A 24,960-nucleotide genomic window follows, 5' to 3' on the forward strand; every position below is an offset into this window, starting at 1 on the left:
CTCTGTCCGGATTTCGTTAGGCGTTGCCTCGCAATACATGTTACTTTGGGACTCAAAGCGAGCGGCTGTGTCTGCAAGCGTTGCTATGATGGGGGCCGTGTATACTGTACGGACGCATCAGTACGTATCAATCAGGTGCAGGTCCAAGGACCACTCCGCGAAAGAGTTTCAAGCAAGGCGGGGACCTCCGTCTGCTCTATCCCTCGGCCGTAAGGGCAGACGAGTAGGTTCTGGCGCTCAGTTGATACGTATTAAGGCAACGTCGCGACAATTTTGCTGTCGGTAGTGTCGATCGGATTCTCGACGCGATATTGGGGTCGCAGGACACCACAGAGGTATATGTCATCATCGGGGTCATCTTCTGCTCGGGCCGGGAGCTGACCTCAGCCGGGGTCGAAGATCTTCATAAATTGGAGGAAAACCATTGTGTTTGGTTCTTTTCTTGCTTTGTCTGGGGAGAAGAAGAAGAAGGTGAGGTGGTTGTTAAGTTTCTGCTGGAGGTGGAAGGAGGGCCTTGCACATGGCGCACGGTCCAAGCCGCTAAGAAACCGGGCTTCTCCTTTCGGCGACCGGAATTTCTCCTATCCTCCTCTTTTACAACAACATCCAAACGAACTATATCTACATGGCAAATCGTTCATCTAAATCCAAGCCTATGTCTCACGGATCCGATTTGGAGGCCTATGAGTGTCACATGAACGACATTGAAACATGTCGTGGCAACGCCTCCACTCGATCACGCCGGATCCGCAACGGATCCGTCTACTCCGCCAATTGTAATTCCGACTTCGAATACCATATGCCGACATCGTCCTTAGCTCCATCCTCGATTCGGATACATCCACACAATGATGCCTCTAGACCTCAATGAAAGGCTCGGTTAGGAACCGGTACAAGGACCGACACAAGAGATATAAGTCTGCGTCTTCTTCTAACCAGAAGACATCCTGGCAAGTCTTCTTTTCCAGCTTCATTAGATCTTACCATCCCAACTCTCAGTTTTGCACCAACTTCAATATGCCTCACTACCGCCTCAAGTCCATCCAAGAGCAATCAACTTCTGCCAAGTCGGCACCATCGATAGATGTCCCTGGCATCGTGAGAGATGTAATCGCGGACATCCGCCAGAACGGAGACTCCGCCGTTAGAAAGTATTCCGAGAAGTTCGACAAATGGAGCCCAGCGTCATTCAAGCTATCAGAGAAGGAGATCCAAGAAGCCATCGCCGCACTTCCGCAACAAACTCTCGACGACATCAAGGCGGTCCAGGCCAACGTGCGCAAGTTTGCGGAAGCACAGCTTGCATCGATCAAGGACTTTGAGCTGGAAATCGAGCCTGGAGTCTTTCTAGGACAGAAGAACCTCCCCATCGATGCAGTCGGCTGTTACATCCCAGGTGGCCGATATGCATTGCTGGCAAGTGCCCACATGACCATCTTGACCGCAAAGGTTGCCGGCGTAAGGCATGTTGTCGCGGCTACACCACCCATCAATGGCAAGATCCCCAACGCAACAGTGGCTGCTATGTACTACGCCGGGGCCGACGACATCTTTATTCTTGGTGGTGTGCAGGCCGTGGCAGCCATGGCAGTTGGCACCGAGACTATCGCGAAGACGCACTTTCTCGCAGGACCCGGCAATGCATTCGTCGCAGAAGCTAAGCGTCAATTGTTTGGAGAGGTTGGCATTGACCTCTTCGCTGGACCGACCGAAGTACTCGTAGTTGCTGACGAGCATGCCGACCCTTACATGTGCGCCGTGGACCTTCTCTCCCAATGCGAGCACGGCCCAGATACTCCTGCCCAACTCATCACGAATTCCGAATCTGTTGCGAAAGCGACCATCAAATACTGCGATGAGCTTCTGAAGGTGCTGCCAACCGGTGCCGTTGCTTCGGTGTCTTGGAGTACCCTCGGAGAAGTCATTGTATGTGACACGATCGATGAAGCATATGCCGTTGCAGATGAGTACGCATCCGAACACGTAGAGATCCTCACTCAGACTCCTCGCGATGCACTCAAGAAGATGTCCAACTACGGCGCGCTGTTCCTAGGTGCCAACACCTGTGTGTCGTACGGTGATAAGGTGAGTCAATTTTCCAATCTATTCTATGACATGACTGACAACATAACAGTGCATCGGAACGAACCACGTCCTTCCAACCCGAAAAGCTGCACGATACACTGGAGGCCTCTGGGTCGGAAAGTATCTCCGTACGACGACCTACCAAGAAGTTCAGAACAACGAAGCCAGCGGCAAACTCGGTCGACTTTGCGGTCGCTCTGCCCGTGCTGAACTGTTCGAAGGCCATGCACGATCTGGTGATCTGAGAGCAGCGAACAACCTGAATGACAAGTTTGACTGGATAGAGCAGACTCGCAAACCTGCCAGCAACGGGGCTAATGGAGTCAACGGTGTGCACTAATGATAAGCACAAGTTCGCACGATATACATTGGGAAAGGATTTATCAGCATATGGAAGATTGGCGTCCTGATTCTTGGCCTATACGCTCGTCTCGCCGAAGCTGTTCGGGGAGTCGCCGAATTTTGTGGAGCAAAGTCCAGCGGAAGCAAACTACGTCAGAGTAGTAGACGATTCAAACAACAAAGAGGTCGATGCATTTACAGTTTTCTATCAAGGGCAAGTCGCAGTTCTTGCGTTCGCTATCACTTTCAGAACTCTTTCAATATGTCTCTCAAGGGCAAGAACGTCGTTTTGGTAGGTGCCATCCCCCTGATCCTGAGGCAGCGATCTCACCACCACTGGTATACAGACAGGAGCGTCCATAGGGATAGGCCTCAGCATCGCCCACAAGCTGGCCAAAGAAGGCGCCTCGATCGCCTTGTTGTCTCGCTCAGAAGTATGGACTCCGAGCTACACCAACACGGTCAGACGCTGATATTCGAATAGGACAAGCTGAAAGCACTTGCAGAAGACTTGAGCAACACGTACCAAGAAGGAAAATTCGCCCCTTACGCAGTCGATATCTCAAACTACACAGCAGTGGAATCAGCAATCACATCAGTCGTCGATAAATTCGGCACGATCGACATCCTCATCAACAACGTCAGCATTCAACCCATCCCTCCGCACCCTTCCCGACTAACTCCATCATACAGGCCGGCCTCGCCCTCGGCGCCCCCTCCCCCTTCCACGACCTCTCCATCTCCCAAATCGACACCATGAACGGCACAAACGTCTCCGGCCTAATGTACACCACACACGCCGTCCTCAACAAATCCATGCATCCCCGCCGACAAGGAACAATCCTGAACATAACCTCCGTGACCGGTCTCGAAGTCCCTCCTTTTCCCGGCGAGGCGGTCTATCACGCCAATAAGGCTTTACAGGAGGCTTTCACGAATGCGCTGAGGAATGAGTTGTCGGAGACGGAGATTAGGGTTCTGGCGTTGAGGCCCGGGTGCGTGGCGACGAATTTTCATGCGCAGAGGGTGGCGTTCGATAGGGAGATGTATGAGAGGTTTTTTGAGGGATTTCAGTGAGTATCTAACACCCTTTGACCGAAGGTATTTATCTCTTTTACTGACTTGATCTGGTTTGTTAGGCCATTGACTCCAGACGAAGTCGCCGACTCTGCCATCTACCTTCTGCAACAACCTCCACATCTTTCTGTCAAGGCACTTGATCTTGTGCCTACCCGTAAGTAGTTGTTTGCGTGGGCACGACTAAGCTAACACTCCCCCACAGCACAGCGCAGCTTGAACGTCTTCGATCGAAAATGGAACGAGCGTCACAATCAGTAGATCCTTGGACAATGTTTGGCGAAGGAATTCTTGATGGCCAGATCTTTAACATAAAATTGACCAATACGAAGACAATGAATGTTCTTTACCCAAGGTCGATACATCAAAACGCCTCCCCCATACCTTCTCCATCCGGTGGAGTGCCATGTGGGTATCCGGGATCTCAGCTCACCCGGCTCCCGAACGACGCCATGCATTTGTGAATCCGTAGCGTCGTCTTGAGACAACTTGAACGTCAGTAGCGTCGCAGCAAAAGCAATGCCAACGGTTCCAGGGCTCGGTAGTTGGCATAAGTACCTTTCGTAGAGTTGACGGATCCAGAGGTATTCCTTCCGCCGAAGGTTCACTGTCTGTGTTGACTATAACGTAGGTCTGCAGCAACATTGTTTTCGAGTCCATTGACTGATCTTTCGATTCGTAACCATGCTTTTATCCTACACCACCGCCTTCGTCTTCCTCGGCGTGATCGTCGCCATTAGCATAGTCAAAGTACATCCCCAAATCTCACCAACTCCCATCACCACCAAAATCTAACCCACCCAACCAGACCCTCCTCCCCACCCTCCACAACCCCCTCAACGCCCTCCCAGGTCCCTGGCACACCAAACTCACCAACCTCCGCCTAAAACTCGCCGTCCTAACCGGCCGCCGAATCCACTACATCCACTCCCTTCACACCAAATACGGGCCCTACGTCCGGATCTCCCCCACCGAAATCGCCGTAAACGATCCCGCGGGGAATAAACACATCCATGGAGTCGGGTCGAACTTTGAGAAATCGGCGTGGTATAATGATTTTACGGTCATGGATCGCCCGACGCTGTTTACGATGCAGGAGAGAAGGAGCCATGCGGCGAGACGGAAGTTGTTCGCGAGGGGGTTTAGTAGGTCGAATTTGAAGACGAATTGGGAGGGGGTGATTAAGGAGAAAGTGGAGTTGGTCGTGAGGAAGGTCCAGGAGGAAGCGGGGCGGCAAGGCGGGAAGGTGGATTTGTTGAAGTGGTTTACGTTGATGGCGAGTGATGTGTCCTCGCACTTGATGTTCGGGGAGTCGTTCCACACGCTCGAGCAAGGGGAGGTGAATGAGTTCATCCGCGTGATGACGCTCGCGTTGAAGGGGAATGGGATTGGGGCGGAACTGCCGCTTGTGAGGGCGGTTGGGAAGTGGTTGCCGTTTAAAGCGGTGAGGGAGTTGTGGCAGACGAATGAGATTTTGGATGAGTATGCGAGGGTGGCGGTGAGGAATATGAAGGCCGCGGGAGGGGGCAAGAATATTTTTGCGAATATGTTGGCGGAGAGTGAGAAGGGGGAGGAGGGGGCGTTGGATGATAGGGATGTGGAGATTGAGGCTACTGCGTTGTTTATTGCGGTATGGTTGTGCGGAGTGCAGCATTGAGGGATTGTTGAACTGACATCCATTGCGTAGGGAACCGATACTACTGCCGTCAGCTTGACGTATCTGATATGGGCTGTCTTGCGAAAGCCAGACTTACGGATTCAACTTGAGAATGAAGTCTCCACGCTGCCAGAAGTTTATACAGATGCCGACACAGAGAAACTGCCTTTCCTGAGCGCTGTCATCGAGGAGACGATGCGATTGTATGGCGCTGCACCGGGCATGCTCCCTCGAATCGTACCTCCAGGAGGCGTTGACATGGGCGGGTTTTATATCCCCCAAGGGATGACTGTTACTACACATGCGTACAGTGCGCATCGTGACCCAGAAGTATTCCCAGATCCGCTGGAGTATGTGTGCGCCATGAAAGATCGTTGAAAGTGCATCGCTGATTGATTGGCAGATTCAATCCCCGCCGCTGGCTGGGCGACGAGGCCGCAGTTGCTTCTATGAAGGCCGCACTCTCTGGCTTTGGATCTGGGGCACGCTCTTGTTTGGGCATTCACCTAGCCTACACCGAACTACGTCTAGCAGCGGCAGAGTTCTTTCGAAGGTGTCAAGGGAGCCGGCTTGCGGAGTCCGCAACGCCTGAAAGCATGGAGTTTGAAAATTTCTTCTTGATCGCTCCAAGGTCAGATCGGTGCGAGATCGTAGTGGCCTGAGAACTGGTGCTGATAGTCGATCTCCATATTGATGTCACACTCCAGCCAGCATTCATACCCAGCCTGTCTGTCCGCGCCCTCGAATCATTCGATAGTGCGGACTGCGTGATCTACTCGTTCTTTCCATGTTGCTTAGACGGACTCTAGCATCCCCAGTGTCAGGATCAACGACACGTGTGGCCAATCGTCCCATCCTTCTCATAGGATGATAGCGGCCATCTCCTTTGCGGTCCTGTACTTCTAGCATAAGCAGATCTTCGAGCGTCATGGCAGTGTGCAGATCGGCGTTCAAAATGAGCCCATTCTCGTCTTCAAGATGGTGAAACTGCAATTTGTAGCAGCCGTTTCTCAGGAGCGCCTGGCCGACGATCATGTAACAGTCTTCGCGTAATTGTCTAAGGACCAGTCCATATTGCCAGAATACACCGCCGCGCCAATCCCAATACTCTCGACCTATAGGGGCTATGAAGTCTCCTGTCGAGGCCTCGTGACATAGAAGACCGACAGTCTCACATCTTTGGAACAGCAATTTGGGGATTCTGCCTCCAAAACGTCTTTTCATAGATCCGTCAGTGGCGAGCCAATCGCTTAGTAGATTCATTGGTTTCCGGGAGTCTCGTAGCTGAAAGTCGCCTTCCCTAGCAGGAAATTGCGACGTTTCCAATCTCTGATCCCGAGTGCTGACCGCAGTGCTCAAGAGATGTTTTGTGCCGATCTGTGTAAGAGTGACATGTTCAATTGCAAGACCGTCTTGGGGAAAGCCATTGAGTGTTGCCATATTAGAAGGCGAGCATCCAGTACGTCGTCGTTCCGATTGCAGCCGCACAGAGGGTTGATCAAGATCGATTTTGAGTAGCTCAACCACAAGCATCATCTTGTCGACTGGGAGTATCTCAAGGACCTTCACTGCCAGTTCAAAAGCCGTCAAGCTATAGTCCGGAAGTAGCGGCACCACGCCAGGGGGCCATTTGATCAGAGCGAGCAGCCCATATACATGATCCCGTGGGTCTGTGCATTTGTGGCTCTTAAATGCTTCAAGGACGTCTGTGAAATCCAACGAACCAGCCTGCGCTAGAGCTGTAGGTGACGGGTGAAAATAAGGGTTCAGTTTCCTTCCCATGAAGTCGGCCGTGGCCTCGGGTTGGTAAGGGGATGGAGTTGGAAGGAATTGCAATTCCTGTCCGATGGGGAGGTCGACCGTACTCCACAACAAGCGGCTGTCTCCACATAGTATAGTCTTACGAGCGGCGACAGCCACCTCCTGGGCCACCCACACTCGTTTCCAGTAGGGTCGTAAGAGGAGAGCATCACTTGCGCGGTAGGCACGATCCGCCAGCACTCGGCCTCGCAACCAGGATCGTTGTTCCTTGGCAGTCATTTGGGTCCAAAGGCCAAGATCGTCGAATCCGCACTGGACAAGATACTTGCTGTCGTCGGCATGCGGCCCTACACAGGCCAAGACAATACTTGCCTCAGCAAATACTCGGCCCATCTTCCGGACCTGCAAACTCTTCTCGGCATCGTCGTGTTGATTGATATAAATAGCGTCGATCCAGACAAAATGATTCGGGTGGTGAATCCTCGCCTGCCAAAGTGCATAGTGACAATTCTGGCCAACCAAGAATGGTTTTCTGTCGACGAAGATGCGCTTCTTATCGCCGTGTGAGTCTCCCCAAGTGTATGATATGGCGTTGTACTCGGGGGCTTCATCAAGGTCGTGTACGCAGAGGCTGACATGTATTTCGTCTTCTTCGTTGCCGGCAATGAGGTAAAGCAGACGGATTTGCGCCTCCGGCCGGGGCAAGGGTGATAGCGTGTACTCCAGTGACCGAGCCATGTCTGTGATGCATTCCAGTTTGATGGTCCACGATCTACCAGAAGAGCTGGGACAGGCAGACTTTAAAGCGATGTTTCTTCAATGTTGTTGCCTGTCACCACATCATCTTGTGAGGCACTCCTTACTGCTGTGATTTGGGGCAAGTGTCTTGTTCGCACACCTCTCGTGGCTTGGATGTGCCAAGCAGCTTCCAGTGGCAAGGCACGAGAGAGTCAGCCGTCGGTGGCTAACAGCAGACGGTGAGCATCAATCAGCTGCCGCCGAGCGAGGGCTAATTGGGACACCACCACATGGCCCCAGCATGGCTTATTGTTGCCACCAATGGCCGATGTGCGAGAGAAGCACAGCCCGGTCCAGGAACTAACGATATAGCTTCTTGTTGTTGGCGACCAGACACAGCCACCGGGTTATGCAGTGCCCTGGTCGCCTGTGCTATACAAGCGAGGGACAAGAATCCAGCCAGCTGAGGGCTCAATCCTCATGGCGGTCGTGATTGTGCGTTCGCCCGCCGACACAAGCCTTTGCCGGATCGCATGGTAACCAGCTGCGCTTAAGGGAATCTGTGCTCCGAAAGAATGATGAGCTTCTATTGTGACTGAAGAAAAATGAGGACCAGCAAAGGCTCAGGAGACAAGTCGAGGAAGGTAGTAGAGACCCGTCCAGTGACCTAATCATCCAAATACCAGATGTCGATCTAGGCCACCGAACTGCCTCACCTCCACCTCTTCCTGGGACATCCTGGTTCGCATTCCGGTCACCATCGCGTCGCTGGTTGTACGATTTACCTGCATTTCAATCAATTCCCATCAATCCGCCCTTCAATTCCATTCAATTCACACGCGGTGATACTCCCATGTGCGAATCAGCGCCACAATCAGCGATGCTGTGCTGTGGCGAGATGTTGAGGCACACAGTCCAGCAACTTGTGCTCAACGACCTCCATGTGCAGCCCCAACCATGGCATGGTTCATGTTGAGCAGATGCCCCAAGCAGGCTTATCTTGCTGCTGCAGCAGGAAGCGACCCGTGAGCACTACCGCCTGCCTCTCTCACCTTGCCGTCTCTCTCTCTCTCCAGCTCCTTCTCCCCCACAAACATCACCTCACCTCACCGTCACCTGCTGCTTGGCTCTTGCCCTCGAGGGCCATGCAATCGTGACCTCTGCCCATCTCGCGCGTGGTGAACAGGTAAGCCATTCCATTCACTACCTCCTCCAATGCGCCTGCAGCATACCACAACACCCTACCCAAGTCTCCATTGAACACAGCTCCAATCCTTCCTATGTACCCTTACCATCGAGCTGCCCCCAGCGTATCCGACATCAAGGCCAAGTTTGAAGCAACCCACACAAACAGCAACCCTAGACAGCGCCCTCAAACCCCTCCGGCGGCAGGTCAGGTTGCTGACATGAGTCTTTCGCCACCAAAGCGAGTTGCTCGAGCTGCTCAACAAGCTCTCCAACCTTCGATCGACTCCAATATCGACAGCGTGCCGGCCAACGCTGTCTCTCCCGCTGCAACTCGCCCACATACCTCGAAACACCCTTCCTGGGTTGGTCCCAAACCTCCCGGCAGAAAGACTCCCAGCATCGTCCCAATGAAGCAACCGATCACCATCACGTTCTCCTCTCCTGGCCTACGCCCGCCTGTCTACATCGGCACCGACCTCACCGATCCACAATGGGACCCTGTAGAGATGGACGGCGAGCAGACGGACAAGGGCGAGTACACCTTTTGCAAGTCGTTCATGGCTGAGGAGGGCGAATATCAATACAAGCTTCGTCTTGGGCCGGGCGATTGGTGGATATGTGATGATAGCAAGCCAAAGGTGGATGATGGGAACGGCAATGAGAACAATCTGGCAGTCGTCGTAGCGGACCCGACCCCACCTCCACCTCCAAGCAAGGACGAGCAACATCCATCTCTCGACACGGTCGATTCTGTCACGGGCTCGAGTGCTAGTGGTTCTGGACCTCTTTTCCGACATGAGACTCTGGCCCCGCCAGCTGGGGCACCGCGAGACAAGGAAGATGACGAGGAGGTTGAACGTCCACCGCTCTTGCGACACGAGTCTATTGCACCGTCATCCCACGAGCAGAACCACTCGCCGCTATTCCGACACGAAAGCATGGCCATCGACGATAAGCTTCACAATGAGCCACCTCCCCAATTTCGCAATGCTCGCAAGTCCAGCAGCGACTCGATCCCGCAGGAGGCCGATCCCAACGACCCATCACTGGAAGTGTTCCCAACTGACCACAAGGGCATCATGGAACACCTGAATCGCACGCGCAGCTCGATTCAGGAAGACGAGACCTCGGACGACGTCGCTAGCCCATCACAATCACCTGCAAACTCGGCTATTGCAAGTGTGTCACCGTCATTGCCAAGCGTTCGGGAAGATGAGGACGGTGAACTGGACCACCTGCGTGAAGAAGCTGGACGAGCTGTCGATGCAGAGAATGAGGAGCTATTGTCGCCCAATTCTGACGTACCGACGCTGCGTATTGTCGATGTTGACATGGACAGACCGGCCGCTCCCATCACACCACCTGAGACGCCAAAGGAAGACGATGACGATAAGGAGCTTGTGGACAGCCCGATGACTTCGCGGATGAAAGTGGAGCAGTTGAAGCAGGTAGTTCGTGAGAAGGTCACCAGGGCGCAGGAGAAGCTTCAGGAAAACACAGAACAGGTCAAAAGTTCTGCGATTCCTGGATTGTAAGTCGACTCCGTAAGAAGTACATGTGCATGCTGCTGACGATGTTTTAGTTTCCTCGTCCTTTCATTCGCCGTGGCACTCGCATCAGCGGGCGTTGCTTGGTGGTACATCAAGACTGGAGCCGACAATGTCGTGGTAGATGGATGAGGGGTGGTGACAGAAAGCATCCAAAAGCGCTGTTTAATGGACCGGGGGCGGCATTGCATGAATGATTCTCACGACGCATGATTTTACGAGCGTCAGGCTGGTCCTGCAACCTACTCACCTTTGGCGTTTGTTCTCGAGTGGAGTGGATAGCTGTATAGTATGGAATACCTGACGAAAGACGTTCTCCTCAAAATATGTTCAACCCACACTCCGCATTTGACGCACGTGAGAGCGAAGCCACAGCCGCGTTTTGGAGACTAGCGAGCGGCAGGATCGGCGGGCATCGACACCTCGAGGCACTTCCATTACACCTTCAAACATCAAGAAGCCGTTCTGCTTGCAACAACCACCACCACCACCAACCCGCGCACACTCTCCAGCACACGCATCACCGCCATCCCTGGTGTGTGCCGCCAACAAGTTTCAGCAATCCTTGTACCCCATCCCCGTCGCAACTTCGCGACTGCCCGCGCACTTCTGACCGCCATCAACCACCCGAGTCATCAACACATCGCTGCGCACACCCATTCGATACATCGCCAACGAGGCTGAACGAGATACACCCCGACACCCGCTTCCCGTGTACACCACCCTCCGAGTCGATCGCCACAACGACACCGAGCGAGCATCAACCCATCGCTTCATCGTCCACATCCATCCGCAACGCCGGGTGAGAATTGGCGATCACACACCACAACCATCATAAGAGGTAAGGAAATACATAGTAGCGGTGGCGTGAGAGAATCATTCGGCCTCGCGGCGCACGCCGTTCCCGCGGTCAGGGAGGGACGAGAGGAGGAGGGCTAGGGACCGGCGAGACAACTGACAGCCTCTGCGGATACCGGAGAGGCCGTCCCAACACCGATTGAGGTCGTCATATCCCTGGCGACCCTCTCGCATGCTTCCTCCAAGCGATGGACCCGCAAAGCCAAGCGTTCACTCCATCATACAGCCAGTCCACCGACAACTGGCGCATACAGAACGACGTGAATAGGATATCGCAGATACAAGCTGAACACGCCGACCGCATTGTTAGATTGGAACGCCGGCAGGACGAGGATGCGCGCGTGAAGAGCGTGTGGGGCAATAGTTCGCCGTTTCCCAGTGTCCTGAGTGGTACACCTCAGCAAGGTGAGTGTCTTTGAAAGTGGACTGTGATATGAAAGCATTGACCGGCCTCAGCGCCTCTCCAACAGCCCACGGGTGATCAATTCCGCAGCTTCGACGACGACACATCCAACCTGATGAGCAGCCTCCACCTCGACGCCGAAGACGAGCCTCGCCGAGGCACAGGCGCAAACTCCAGGGCTAACAGCGTGCGGTTCGATGAATCTGCAAACCAAAACCACTTTTCGCATTCGACGCGGCCGTCGGTCGACTTTCTCTCACGCACGAGCAGTGGTCTGGGCGGTCTGCAGATGAACGAGCGCACTTCGTCGCACAAGTCGGAGGGCCGCGCAAGCTCGGCGCACTCGATGCGCTCTGCCGCCTCGGGTCGTGCGAACAGTCTCAACCTCGACACGGCAGCGTATGGTCTGAGCGATCGGTCACCATCGGAAATGCCTGGACTTGCGCCTGGATTGATGCTACTGGGAGCTGTTCCTGCGATTATTCGATGCTGGATGAACACCAACTTCAAGCATGACGCTCTGCTCTACGCTGCAGTCTGCACAGGCTCGTACAAGTCGTTTCTTGATTCGCGGTTGATCCAGAAACTTGGCTTTGAACAGGCCATTCGCACCGAAGATGATGGCACTCGCACAGCCAAGCTGCCAATCTTCTTTCCTGAAGCAGTGCCGCATCCATCATCGTCGAGATCCAGCAGTCCAGCGCCATCTCTTCCAGCTTTGGTGGTTGAGTTTCGTGTGTATGAGGGGACTGCCGAAAGCGAGGAGAGCAAAGCTATTCAGATCTTCCTGGGCAGCGACACTTTACGGATGCACAACGCAGACATTCTCTTTTCATCAAACAGCATGACGTTGTTCGACAATGAGCGCAACAAGCTCAGTATACCGCTCGCTCGACCAGAGAACGAGGCGACTTTCAACTCATTGACCATCACAACTGGCGCCACAATTGCAAACGACACACCTGAAAAGACCGCGCACCCGGTCAAAGAGCAGCCGTACTTGAATGGGCTTGGTCAAGCCAGTTCAGCGGCTTCAGTCTCATCTACCACTACGAGTCCTCCTCCTGGCACCGGCAAGTATCGGCCACCCGGTGCTATCGCTGCTGAGAGCGGCAGTCTGGATTCCGCAAAGGCTGGTGCTAATGGATCTGACAAGGAGTCACGGCCACCAAGTCGGCAGTCTAGTGCATCACGACCATCACTGACTCTGCTCAACACCCGATCCGAACGCGAGGAAACTCCAACGGAATCGGGATCACAAACAGCGACACAGCGATCAGCTACTACTGGTTCACCTGCGATTTGGAGCAATTGGCGTAGCACGGCTGCAACTGCACAGCCCAGTGTCCCGGATTGGGCGACTGCAAGCAGAAATCGCGAGCAGTCATACCAACGCAAGGACACGGGCATCAAAGTGCTGAAGCCAAAGACGGCCACTCGGACATTCTCGTCGACAGCAGCAACGCCTTCTAGCAGTACAGCGAGTCCGGCAGATGGCAAGAGCAGGTTCTTCGACGAAGGCAGGCGACGCAGCGTGAATGACAGCCAGACGTCGAAGCCAGCTACGAAGGAGAATCAGGCGTCTGGTGCAGCGGCTCCCAAGACCAAGGCGAATCCCATAGGCGGGGCTTCTGCGTTTTCCTGGTTGAACTCTGGTGGACCGAAGTGATCGAAAATCGCATGCTGTTCTGTGCCATGCACACGATCGTCGCATTCATCGTAAGAGGAGAGGGAGGGATGGAAAGCGTGCATTGCAAATGTGTGTGTTCTTGTTGTAGCTCTAGCAATAATGGCAGAGCAAACTCGCCTGAAGGGCGTTGTGTTACTACTGTTCACTCACGTACGATAGGGCAGTCTATTGGACACCTTTTGTATTGGCCGTTCGTCTCATGTCTTGTGAATGTCTGACATAGTGCTTAGTTGTCATGTCGTGATGGTAACCAGTGATTAGCATCAATCAGATCAGTCCAACCTGACTACTAGTTTTGAATGGACTAAACATTGATCCAGTCCAGATACTCGTTATCCAGAACGACTAATTGATGGTTGAACTGCCAAGTTTACCCTTTTAGGTAACCGTTATGCGTGTTATGCAGCGGGTTGGGGGTAAGTGAGTCCCCTAGAGGCGTTATATTGAGTGCACGGACGTAATATAGGTAAGGTTCAGAATGGACTGGACCACAATGGCTTGTACTGAACAATATCCGATCAACTAAAGCCGATAATCTTTACTGATTGAAGCGCCAATCAGTCCAGAACGATCTGCCTGGACTGGACTGTGCTAATCACTGATGGTAACTTGCGACAAGTGGTCAGTTGCACTCATTAGCGTAATAATGCAACCCAAGCTATGAGTATAGGACTCTACACGTACCGCAGCAACAGAGGTCTAGGAAACCAACACTCCCAAGAAAATAGATACCTCTATCTAAGCCTACAGTACACCTTCGAAACCCTCTGCTCAGCAGGAAACATTGGCCTCACCATCCTCCCCTCCCCATCATCCTCTTCATACGTCCCCGCCTCAAAAGCCGCCACAACCTCCGCTGTAAACGGCCCCGGCGGCTCAGCCCACACATGCTCCACCGCATCCGCTATACACTCAATCTGGATCCCCCGAAACCCCTCCGCCGCGAGCCACCGCATCATATACCGCGCCAGCGCGCCCATCAACCCCCGACCTTCGTAATCGCGCCGCGTGCTCGTCGCGTTGCGGAAGACCACCTCCCCGGGTCCGTGGGCTTGCCATGAGGCCGGGTCGCGGGTGTCGAGCTCGTGGAGAGCGGAGTAGATCGTCGCGAAGGCTGGGAGGACGTTGATCAGGGGTTTGAGCTTTTCCATATCCAGGGGATGGAAACTGTCGAATGCCAGCGCGACCGAGACGAGCGGGAAATCCATCTGCTCGAGCAACTGCTCGTGATCCAAGCTCTCGTCGGTTTCTTCGAGGTCCCAGTAGAGCCGCCCGCCCGTGGGGACGGATTCGGGGCGTTTGAAGGTGTACTCTGTGTCGAAGACGCCGAGGGAGTAGCCGGAGGAGATTTGGTGGCGGACGATGTAGTCGACGACTTTTTGGCCGGCCATGAGGCGAGAGGTTTTATTGGTGGGGTAGAGGACGGGCCAGAGGGTTGAGTGAAAGATGTTGCTGTGCATGACGATTGCGCCGGCCCAGGCGATGTGTTCTTCGCCCAGGACGCGGATTTCGTATCGTGAGGGCAGGTTTGTGGGGATTGTTGTCGTGGCCATGGCTGGGAGGCGTTTCGATCTGCGTGTTGGGTTAGCAGACTGTTTGTGCGTGACGAGAGAGGTGAGGGAGACAGATATGGAAGAGGCAGGAACCTTGAACACTTCATCGTACTCGTGTTCCTGATTATGCAACAATCCGATGAGTTAATATAATTAGAATACGGCCTTGCGTCTCCACCTACTGTATTAGAATAGGGTTAGAAATAGAAACCACGCTAAGTCTGATGACATAAGCGTTCGATGAACGTCACATCCACTTCACGTGCAAAGCAACTTCAGATCTTTTTTCACAATATCATCATCATCATCATCAACAGCAACAACACCACAGCAAAACCACGGAGAAAAGGGAAAGGAAACACATTGGATAAATGACCATGGACCCCCTTGCACAGCTCCCCTCCGAACTCATCCTGCGAATTATCGAATTCACGCCCACGGCCAGCCTCGCCGCTCTAACTCGCCTCAACCACAGCTGGAACTCTTTCATCGACGAAACCCATCAAGAAGCAATATACTCCACCCCAGGCCGAACATATCACCCTCTTGGGGTAAGAGATTTCACCTCCCTCAAGCAAGACGGCCGATCCTTCTCGAAGTACTACGACAACATCACGTCATGCAAAGATCTATGTCGCCGCCAAACTCTCCTCTCAAAGAACTGGAGCCATGAACGGCCTCTGACGAAGGAGAGGATCATTCGAGTCGGCAACGACCCCATCTGGCGCTTCCGCCCGGATTTCCAACGCCGGGTCATTCTGAGTACGTCCCATTCTGGCGGGTTGAATGTCAGCGATATGGATTCCGGTAGGCTTTTGTGGAGTCTGGATAGAGACGTCGTTCGCCCTTTCGCGCATCTTGAATATGCTGATGGAATTGCGTGTTGGGACTGCGAGTGGGAGGGAGTGGAAGTTTGGAGGATTGGACGGGAGGGTGGGGAGAAGGTCAAGGTGCTGGGGCATGATGTTATGACGAGGGGGTTTCAGTTGAGTTGTTTTGGAGATGGGGAGGGGAAGAAGTGGTGTCTTTGTGTGGTGAGCAGTGAGGGGTGCGGGTTTGTGTATGAGGGTTTGCGAGGGGATTTGGAGTTGACGAGGAGGATTACTATTCCGACGGGGGCGGTGGGGCATTTGGATCAGGATGAGAGTGTGGTGGTTTACTCGATGGGGAATGAGGGGTATTGGTTTTATGAGAAGGGGAGTGGGGAGAATTTGGGCGTTTTGGATCCTGAGCAGGCGGGTTGTGAGGTCTTTTTTGCGAGGCATCCTGACAAGAGGCCCCGACGGGCCACGGCGTTGGGTATGCAGGATGGGATGGGGAAGTCGGCTAGGGATCGTACCACGCCTCTGACAGTGCAAGCCGGATCTTTCCCCGGCGACGATAGAGTCTCTCTCGACGAGGATGAATGGGGCGCTGGGATGTTAAGCGGGAACCTCTTCGTCGGCGTCTCGAGGGGCGGGAGACTTCTCGTCTGTCCAAACTGGCACAAATTGTGCGCGGAGAAGAACAAGAAGAAGAACCTCATCCAGATCATCGATTGCGACTCGGACGGATCGAGTTTCGACCTTGGAGGGTGGTTGTCTGTCCGCGATCACCGGGTCATGTTCGAAATCCAGGATTTGATCTACATCATCGGCTTGACAGACGATGACCACGTGCAAGCATCGAATCCCACCCATCAGGAAGACGAAGGGGTGCTACTTGCACGTCCCTCCTTCACCACAGCAACATCCATCAAGCCCCAACTCGCCAACCCGGTGAGTTTCATGGGCCTCTACGAGGATTGCATCATGAGCACATATACCACGTTGCATTATCGTTGGCGGCGTGAAGAGGGCGAAGGTGGTGCACCGGGTCCTTTGCGGGCGTTGAATCGCATTTTCCAGACGAAGGCGGTGAGGGTGTTGAGTTTGGCGCCGGAGTTGGATGGGGATGAGGAGGTGGAGGGAGAGAGTGGGGATGGGGAGGAAAGCTTGCCGGGTGTAGATGCTACGAGGGCGGAGTTGCATTCTTTGATTGCGATGTTGGCGGAGGGGGAAGATGATGAGGGCGAGGATGGAGGATAGTGAGTAAAGGAAACTCTCGACGAGCGAGCAGTCGTTTGCCGTCACATTGAACGCCCAATCCTCAACCACCATCCCCCCAACACCCCACCCCTGCTTTCTACTCCTCCCTGGGCAACAACCCCTGGGTCGCAATCCTCAACCTCTTCCCCCACCACCAAAACGGCACGGTCAACAACGCGAAAACCCCCATAATCCCCCCAAAGATCCCAAAGGGCACCGCGGGCCCCGCATGCGCGACCCAGTCCCCGACGAAGTAGGTCCAGGCGAAGGACACGAGGGAGCGCGAGATGGTCGTCATAACGAAGCATGAGGCTGCGATGGGGTGGTAGGCGTCGATGATCTATCACAACATTAGCACACATACACACGACATCCATCCACGAGGTGGTGGTCGAAGGTGGGATTGAGAGGACGTACATAACCAAACCCCAAACTCGGAATCCCCGTAATCCCCGCCCCGACCATTGCATACCCCACACACATGCCCACCCAGGCCTTCTCAGTGCCACTCTGTGCGCTGAACCCAAACGTCCAGATGCCCGTGGTGGCGAGGAAGAGGAAGGGGAAGATGGTGGGGAGGCGGGATTCGGGTTCGAAGAAGCCTTGTTGGGTGGAAGAGCGGGTTTTGGAACTGCGCAGGGCGAGGCGGTCGGAGAGGAGGTAGTTTAGGAGACCGCCGAGGATGCAGCCGGTTAGGCCGCCGATGTTGACTGGAAGGGGGTGTTAGAGAGGTGGTGATGATGGTGGTGGTTGGGGGAGGAGGGATACTTAGGCCGGCGTTGTTGCCCCAGAGGTAGGGGGGCATGGCGAGGAATTGGGGGCCGACGATGGAGATTGTTACGAGGCCGCCGAGGAGGCCGCCGTAGCTGATATTACCATCATTGTCAGTCCGTGCACGATGTGAGTGGAGGGATGGAGAGACGTACTGTAACATGACGATCCACGTCCCAGGGAATGCCAGCGAGAGCCAGGGAGCGAGGAAGTTTCTGAGAAAATGCCCTCGATAGACACCGACTCTCAGACTCTGCGCGAACGTGAACGTCTCCCGATCGACATTCAACCGTGACGAAGGACTCACCCGCTCAATCATCTCCACATTGGCCGTCTTCTCATCCCCGAACAACTCTCCACTCCGAAGTCCACCAGACTCTCGCTCAACAAGAAACTGCGCCTCCCGATCGAAACTCGTCTCGGCAACGAAGAACATCGTACCCAGCAAGACGAAAGCCAACAGCGCCGTCGTGATCCAGAAAATGTACCGATACCCCTGGATGCCCGCGATGTAGCCGCCGCAGAGACCGCCGACGAGGAAGATGGTATAGATCGTCTGGGACACAAAACATCAACTTTCCACAACATTGAACAGGGATACTAGAGAAGTGGGTGATACGAACCATCGCCCGTCCCCTCTCATGCACAAAAAACACCTCTCCCAACACACTCGCCGCAATACTATCCGCCGGTCCAAATCCGACACCCTGCACCGCCCTCGCAGCAAGCAACCCCTCAAACGACCCCGCTTGCCCACACCACACACTCGCGCCCACGGCGACCGCCATCGCGACGATGAGCACGCCCCGCCGTCCGAAGGTATCCGCGAGGGGGACCCAAAAGATGTTGCTTACGCCGATGAGGAGGACGTTCACGGCGATGAGGTGCGAGAGGGTGGAGAAGGTTTGGGTGCCGTGATAGATTGGGAGGAGGAGTTGGAGGGCGGGGGCCAGGGCGGCGGAGCCGAAGTTGGCGGTGAAGCAGTAGAGGGACATGAGGAGGAGGATTGTGGTTTTGCGCCATTGGGGCCAGTTTAGGGGGTCGGAGGGGGAGAGGGAGGGGGGTGGGGTGCGGGTTATTTGGGTGCTGGTTGTTGTTGTGCGGTCTGGGAGGTGTTAGTACTAGTCATTGTGTTGAGGATGGTGAGTTAAACGTGCCAATGAGTCGAACAGTTCCTGATGGTTCTGCCTCTGCGACTTCGTGCTTCGAGAGGGAGAAAGCGTATCGGAGGCCTGACATCGTAAATCAACTCGTATGGGGTGAATGATGGAGAGAGAAGTGGTCCAACAAGTCTCACCAGCAACCTTCACGCGCAAGTCCGTGCCATCGTCTCCATATATCCCCCTCTCCCTCCCCGTCTCCTCTCGACAACAGTCAATCTAGCGCCACAATTCCCACTCCCCACGGGGTAAACCCCACCGGATGTCCATACGGAATCGAGTCTGGCGTTCATCAAGACATCCAACCGACGCGTCTCGATATCAAACTCGTCTACTGACCACAAATCAGAAGTCTCTATTCCTCGTTTCAAGCCGCACTGTCAAAGTATACTGGCAAGCCACTGCAGTTACTAACTTGATGGTAGTTCACTTCGGCAAATCTAGATGCGAAGCCCTAAGTCGCCCCCCTCCGACTTGGCGAATGGGAGGTGAATGGAGCGAGGCTAGATTTCGACCGCACCTCTTCGTGTACCCTCCATTTCTTGAGCAATGTCCGAGGACACGTACGATAGCCGGACTTGTGAGAATGGTGGCTTGGATTCCATCGATTCTGCTATCAACAGGCTCTTTCTTTCCACAAACTGCACATGATGATTGAGAAGGAAGCGAACAGAAACATTTGGTATCGAGCGAGGCCAAGAGAAGAAAACATGCGTACCAAAACCGCAGCCACCCTCGCTGGATACCGAATCTCCATCACAAGTAACGCCGTTCCCCAATGCTGCCAATCCCATTTTGCCCAAGAAAGTGCTGCTGATTGAAGCCATAAAGTTCCATCTCGGTCGTTGAGCACGTCAGAAGTCGATTTGCAGACGAATTGCACGTCATTGGCCTCGGCCAATGTTCTGTCGTGCCTGTTCGGATCAGTCAGCAACGTGCATCTTGTGGTATGTCTTGTTCTCACAACCCACCTTCATCATCTCAATCCTCGCCTTGAGATTCTGCGTCACCTCCGCAGCTCTCCTCCAGCTCTCCACGCCATCGCTCGTGCTGCGATTCAGACCGCCCTGCGAGCCATCACTCACTTCTCGCTCACCACTCGCCGGCGTCACACGTCCAGACCCATTACTAGTCGGTCGAGAAGAGTTGCTGGTCGGTCGTCCATCTGCGCCTCTCAGCTTGCCGTCATGAGAGTGCAAATCCTGATTCTCCTTACCTTCACCATACCCATCGAGCGAGCCGTATGCTCGTGCAGCAGGTACGTTATAACTCCTGCTGCTGCCATACGCCGGTCGAGGGGACGAGGGGCCATTGAATTGGTCAATGGGACTGTCTCTGCCTGCCTGCGAGCGACCGAGCCGGCTGATTTCTCGCTTCAATCGGTCAATCTCTTTTGACAGCGAGTTTGCACGCTCCTCAGCTGTTTCAGCGTCGGATCGAGCGCGGACGAGCTGCGTCTCCTTTGCCTTGATCTGCAGCACATCACGAGTGTGATCTTCGATTAGCTGGGCATTCTGCACTTGCAGCTCAGCAACTTGTGAGCTGTACTTCAACTTCTCGTTACGAAGATCGGATGCTTGCTGTCGCACCATGTCCACTTCCTTGCGAAGATCTTGCAGCTCTTGACGCTCGATCGAGCTCAACGCACTAGCCGCTGGCTCTGCTTGCTGCGCTGGTTGTGGTGAAGTGGGAGCAGCTGCTGGCTTGCCAAGCGGTCGTCCAGCAAGACCTCTGCCGGCAGCTGGTTGCTTTGGTGTGGTGGGTGGTGGCGGGTCGTCCATGATCAGGCCTTGTCGCTTGGGTGAAGCTGCGCCGTTGACGGATGAAGGCGCCTTGAGGCCCGTACCTGGTCTCGCCAATCCGCTCCCTGGCGCTTTGAGACCAGTGCCTGGTGGTCTCAGCCCTCCAGGAGGCTTGACACCAGGCCTGCTGGTCGGTCGTGGTTGGAGTGGTGCTTCCTCTGCTGGAGGTGGCGAGGCTGCCTTTGGAGCAGGCTTCTTCGCACCAGCTGCCGGCCTCTTCGTACCCAACGCAGGCTTCTTGCCTGCCGGTGCAGCTGCCTTTGGAGGCGCCGCGGCTTTGGGCTTCCACTTGGCCTTGACTTCAGCTGCGTCTGAAAACTCCTTGACTTTGTTCTTCTTGATATCGTCCAAGCTCTCGAGGTGGGCAAGCATGTTCCGATCGCCCATGATCTTCCACAATACTCCCAGAATCTCGCACCCAGCGTCACGCAGTGGGGCTGCGCTTTCTGTGAGCAGTTTCTTGCCGGCTTCTGACAGCTCCTTGGTCTGTTCTAGTGTTGGTGCTTCTCTGGTTGTCTTCAAGCTTCGGCTGAGGAATTTGGCGGTGTTCTCCTTGATTTGAGGATTCTTGTTCTTGAGGGCTTCGAGCACGTCGACTTGAATGTCGGCCAAGCCGGTCGAGGCGAACAGCGCATCGCAGGCAGCTCCAATGGCGTCAGTCACAGACGCCTTCTTCTCCTTGAAACGTTCCAGCATGGGCCCTAGGACTGTGCTTCGGTATCGGCTGAATGACTTTCGTAGACCCTTCGCGAGGCACTCCACTACGTTCGCAGCCACGGTAACAACAGCGATATTGGCATCCTTCATACTCTTCGCGCAGCCTCGGATGATGTCGTCGAAGGGTCCTTCTTGGATGGCAGGTACGTTGACCGCAGCAAACACTTCGTCCAGAACTTCCTTTCGATCCTTCCATTTCGTGCTGCCCAGCCGGTCGTTGAGGTCTTTGGGTATCTTGGCAAAGACGTCCACAGCCTCAAACTCCGGCTCCAGATCAATGTCACCACCCTCTTCTCCCTCCTCCTCAACCTCACCATCCTCGCCTCCCGCAGTGGCCGCCGCCTGTTCTTGGGCAGCTTGTTGTGATCGCAGTAATCGCTCTTGCTTTGGCGTGGGTTCTGCCTTCACAGGCTCGAACAGCTTGTCCAAATCTTTCTGTTGCACCTCCTTCAGCTCGCCCCAGAAAAGCGGCTTCATAGCTTCTCGCAGCCATCGGTACAGCTCCACGGTCAAGTTTTGACCCTGGGCGCGGACGTTCTTGTCGGCGTGGGCGTAGACTTTGGGAAGGAGCTTGATGACGGGCTTCGGCTCCACAACTTTGCACCCGTAGGCGTGGACGATGTTGGTGAGTGCTTCAAGAGTGGCGGCGATCAACTTCGGCATCTTGTGCGACAAGTATGGGAGGAGGTCTTCAATAATCGGGTCGGCCTTGTCCAGCTCGATGAGGAGAAGTAGAGCCTCCGTTGCTGATGCCTTGGCGGCAGGTCGTCCAGTGAGACCTTTCTCCACGATGGGCGATACAGTTGAGCCTCTCGTTCGGCGAGCGCCCTCGGTACCTGCTGCGTCAAGGAAAGCATTGTATGCGCTCAGAGCCTCCTGCTGCGCTGCCACGTTCGAATCGCCCACCGCCCCCTTCCACAAGCCGCTATCTAAAGTAAACTCACGTACAATTGGATCTGAAGGTTGTGCGGTCTTGAATTCTTTCGTTGCCGTCTCATAGCCGCCCTTTCGCGCTTTCCAGTTCTTGTGCGCGAATTGCTCCGGCAGCGGCAATTGTGCGAACTCTTCTTCGTCGCCCATGGTGGCGGATGTCGAACACTATGTGCTCGCAGCAGTTGGGCGTGTGGTTGTCGCTCGCGGGAGGGTGGAGATCGAGGGGTGTTTGGGCATGCGACAGTAGAAGCTTTAGTGGTCGTCCAGGGGATCGTGATGCAATTTCGAGGGGCTTGCAGTATGCCGGCGTCAGGAGGCGTGCAAGTGAGTTGTACTGCCGTCGTTGCAGTTAATGGTGCAAGAAGTTTTCCCGGTGCTTGGATATGCGGTGTTGGTGGGAGTTGGGCAGAAATGCGAACGCAGTCGATCAGGAACCCTGCCCACTTTCTCGTTGCGACGTCAACAGACCACGGGCCGAGCCGGGACAGACCAAATTGGAAGCGACAACAATGTCACAAATGTTTGATGTTCAAGAAGCAGATCTTCCTATTTTGAAGGAGTTCTCACCGTAGAATATAATCTGATTTAGTGGCATGTCTATTGTTGACGGTAAATCGAATACAGAAGTCACAACGGCCCGTCTTGCTAGCGTCGTTGGGCGTGTTTACGCGTGTGACTCTGCTTCTCATGAATCTTTCCCGTCCACAGCTCCCCTCCGAGACAGCAGTGCCACCAATAATCCCACCCTCAGAGACACCATACACCAGTGCGACAACGACACCTCCCTCTTCGTCCCTCGCCCTACCAATTCTCGACCTCGCGCACAGATCAATCGCCAATCTCCACCGACTCCCCGTGCACTGATCCCCTCAACCCTGAAATATTCCGCCCCTCCAACGTCCCACCTCGTGGCAGGAAAGACACACATCGCGAACAACACAACTGCTGAGCGCATGGAGTTGAGGCGATTCCGGCAAAGATGAGCAACCTCTTAACGTCACGGCAAGCCGAAGAGCTGTACGTTCGCCATTTTTCCATTTCTTGAGTGCTTTGGCTGATCAGGCGCTGACAGACACAAGTCTCTCATCGCATACCTCCTATCTACCGGCCATACCAACAGTGCGCAAGTCCTGCGCCAAGACCTGAACCTCGCCGAAAATGACTTCGACGCTACGACTGCGAAGAAATATGAAGGACTCCTCGAGAAGAAATGGACGAGCGTGGTGCGGCTGCAGAAGAAGATCATGGATCTAGAGACGAGGTCACAGCAGCTACAGAGTGAACTGGACAATGCGACACCATCATCACTGGCAGCCAGAAAAAACCACGACCCTACCACCTGGCTGCCTCGTGCACCGGCACGGCACACCCTCCAGTCGCATCGTTCGCCCATCACCAGCGTCGCATTTCACCCACTCTTCTCGAGCTTGGCATCAGGCAGCGAAGACTGTACCATCAAGATTTGGGATTATGAGCTGGGAGAGTTGGAGCGCACCCTCAAATCGCATACAAAATCGGTTCTGGACGTCGACTTTGGCGGGCCAAGAGGTAACACTCTGTTGGCCAGCTGCAGTTCCGACCTGACCATCAAGCTGTGGGATCCGGCAGAAGAGTACAAGAATATACGGACACTTCCTGGGCATGACCACAGCGTCAGTTCAGTGCGATTCATTCCATCTGGCGCGGCAGGCGCGCCACTATCTGGCAATCTTCTCGCATCAGCTAGCAGAGATAAGACGATTCGAATATGGGATGTGACGACAGGATATTGTCTGAGAACGTTGCGTGGGCACGGCGATTGGGTGAGATCCCTCGCGCCAACCATCGACGGTAGATGGCTTCTCTCCACTTCATCAGACCAGACATCGCGCATGTGGGATCTATCACAGCCTGACAACAATGCGCAAAAGCAGACATTCCTCGTACACGAGCACGTGGTAGAATGCTGTGCCTTCGCTCCAGCATCTGCCTACTCTCACCTTGCTACTCTCGCAGGCCTGAAGAAGCCACCACCAGCCAGCAGCAGCAACGAATTCCTCGCGACGGGCGGCAGAGACAAGCTCATCAAGATCTCCAGCGCCAATGGTGTCTGCATCAAGACGCTCACCGGCCACGACAACTGGATCCGCAGTCTCGTCTTCCACCCCGGCGGAAAGTATCTGCTATCCTGCAGCGACGACAAGACAATTCGCTGCTGGGATTTGGCTCAGGAAGGCAAGTGCGTGCGAGTAGTCGAAGCAGCAGATCACTTCGCCAGCTGTTTGCGATGGGCGCCGAGCTTGTTCAAAGAACCCGCCGAAGCGAACGGCACAGCAACGAACGGGACCAGCAGCGAGGCGAAGGAGCAGATACGATGCTTGATCGCATGTGGTAGCGTGGACCTGAACGTCCGGGTCTTTAGCGCTTGATGAAGAGGAGGTCTGTTCAATCTGCCTGCTCGCCTTGTGTTCAATCTTCAGCTAGCTAGTAAGGTGTTGGAGGCGCATACAAAGAGCCTGGATGGCCGAGGGATGGGTCGAGGGGGTTTTGGGGAACTGGCTCCAGAGGATGCATTTAGCTTTGCCTCAGAATGAACGTGAGTTGACATCGTTCATCGCTGTTCCGTATCATGA

General features: G+C 54.5%; 11 protein-coding genes across 11 annotated transcripts; 7 read left to right on the forward strand and 4 right to left on the reverse strand.

Moving 5' to 3' along the window:
• Positions 1 to 1,017: 1,017 nt before the first annotated feature.
• On the forward strand, positions 1,018 to 2,425 carry M409DRAFT_24165 (uncharacterized protein; the record flags this gene model as incomplete). Its single annotated transcript, XM_033807115.1, has 2 exons — positions 1,018 to 2,085; positions 2,135 to 2,425. The coding sequence occupies 2 exons, from the start codon at positions 1,018 to 1,020 to the stop codon at positions 2,423 to 2,425; spliced, it is 1,359 nt and encodes a 452-aa protein (XP_033666204.1).
• A 264-nt stretch (positions 2,426 to 2,689) lies between these two features.
• M409DRAFT_24166 (uncharacterized protein) lies at positions 2,690 to 3,765 on the forward strand (the record flags this gene model as incomplete). Its single annotated transcript, XM_033807116.1, has 6 exons — positions 2,690 to 2,719; positions 2,775 to 2,861; positions 2,912 to 3,067; positions 3,121 to 3,500; positions 3,567 to 3,661; positions 3,710 to 3,765. 6 exons carry the CDS (start codon positions 2,690 to 2,692, stop codon positions 3,763 to 3,765), a joined length of 804 nt encoding a protein of 267 aa, XP_033666205.1.
• Positions 3,766 to 4,188: 423 nt separating this feature from the next.
• Positions 4,189 to 5,823, forward strand: M409DRAFT_67187 (uncharacterized protein; the record flags this gene model as incomplete). Its single annotated transcript, XM_033817295.1, has 4 exons — positions 4,189 to 4,254; positions 4,313 to 5,134; positions 5,192 to 5,511; positions 5,565 to 5,823. 4 exons carry the CDS (start codon positions 4,189 to 4,191, stop codon positions 5,821 to 5,823), a joined length of 1,467 nt encoding a protein of 488 aa, XP_033666206.1.
• Positions 5,824 to 5,875: 52 nt separating this feature from the next.
• On the reverse strand, positions 5,876 to 7,660 carry M409DRAFT_55734 (uncharacterized protein; the record flags this gene model as incomplete). The annotated part of the gene is made up of 1 exon (XM_033813083.1): positions 5,876 to 7,660. The coding sequence occupies one exon, from the start codon at positions 7,658 to 7,660 to the stop codon at positions 5,876 to 5,878; it is 1,785 nt and encodes a 594-aa protein (XP_033666207.1).
• A 1,406-nt stretch (positions 7,661 to 9,066) lies between these two features.
• On the forward strand, positions 9,067 to 10,527 carry M409DRAFT_24169 (uncharacterized protein; the record flags this gene model as incomplete). The annotated part of the gene is made up of 2 exons (XM_033807117.1): positions 9,067 to 10,379; positions 10,431 to 10,527. 2 exons carry the CDS (start codon positions 9,067 to 9,069, stop codon positions 10,525 to 10,527), a joined length of 1,410 nt encoding a protein of 469 aa, XP_033666208.1.
• Positions 10,528 to 11,441: 914 nt separating this feature from the next.
• M409DRAFT_55736 (uncharacterized protein) lies at positions 11,442 to 13,325 on the forward strand (the record flags this gene model as incomplete). Its single annotated transcript, XM_033813084.1, has 2 exons — positions 11,442 to 11,658; positions 11,710 to 13,325. 2 exons carry the CDS (start codon positions 11,442 to 11,444, stop codon positions 13,323 to 13,325), a joined length of 1,833 nt encoding a protein of 610 aa, XP_033666209.1.
• Positions 13,326 to 14,080: 755 nt separating this feature from the next.
• M409DRAFT_36933 (uncharacterized protein) lies at positions 14,081 to 14,899 on the reverse strand (the record flags this gene model as incomplete). Its single annotated transcript, XM_033810643.1, has 1 exon — positions 14,081 to 14,899. One exon carries the CDS (start codon positions 14,897 to 14,899, stop codon positions 14,081 to 14,083), a length of 819 nt encoding a protein of 272 aa, XP_033666210.1.
• Positions 14,900 to 15,276: 377 nt separating this feature from the next.
• M409DRAFT_67191 (uncharacterized protein) lies at positions 15,277 to 16,965 on the forward strand (the record flags this gene model as incomplete). Its single annotated transcript, XM_033817296.1, has 1 exon — positions 15,277 to 16,965. The coding sequence occupies one exon, from the start codon at positions 15,277 to 15,279 to the stop codon at positions 16,963 to 16,965; it is 1,689 nt and encodes a 562-aa protein (XP_033666211.1).
• Positions 16,966 to 17,062: 97 nt separating this feature from the next.
• M409DRAFT_67192 (uncharacterized protein) lies at positions 17,063 to 18,975 on the reverse strand (the record flags this gene model as incomplete). Its single annotated transcript, XM_033817297.1, has 6 exons — positions 17,063 to 17,305; positions 17,383 to 17,675; positions 17,734 to 17,831; positions 17,892 to 18,292; positions 18,360 to 18,822; positions 18,890 to 18,975. The coding sequence occupies 6 exons, from the start codon at positions 18,973 to 18,975 to the stop codon at positions 17,063 to 17,065; spliced, it is 1,584 nt and encodes a 527-aa protein (XP_033666212.1).
• Positions 18,976 to 19,780: 805 nt separating this feature from the next.
• M409DRAFT_67193 (uncharacterized protein) lies at positions 19,781 to 22,495 on the reverse strand (the record flags this gene model as incomplete). Its single annotated transcript, XM_033817298.1, has 2 exons — positions 19,781 to 19,810; positions 19,868 to 22,495. The coding sequence occupies 2 exons, from the start codon at positions 22,493 to 22,495 to the stop codon at positions 19,781 to 19,783; spliced, it is 2,658 nt and encodes an 885-aa protein (XP_033666213.1).
• Positions 22,496 to 23,327: 832 nt separating this feature from the next.
• M409DRAFT_67194 (uncharacterized protein) lies at positions 23,328 to 24,756 on the forward strand (the record flags this gene model as incomplete). The annotated part of the gene is made up of 2 exons (XM_033817299.1): positions 23,328 to 23,365; positions 23,421 to 24,756. 2 exons carry the CDS (start codon positions 23,328 to 23,330, stop codon positions 24,754 to 24,756), a joined length of 1,374 nt encoding a protein of 457 aa, XP_033666214.1.
• Between the last annotated feature and the right edge of the window lie 204 nt (positions 24,757 to 24,960).

The sequence above is a fragment of the Zasmidium cellare genome, assembly GCF_010093935.1.
Source record: "Zasmidium cellare ATCC 36951 unplaced genomic scaffold M409scaffold_22, whole genome shotgun sequence".
Classification (NCBI taxonomy): domain Eukaryota; kingdom Fungi; phylum Ascomycota; class Dothideomycetes; order Mycosphaerellales; family Mycosphaerellaceae; genus Zasmidium; species Zasmidium cellare.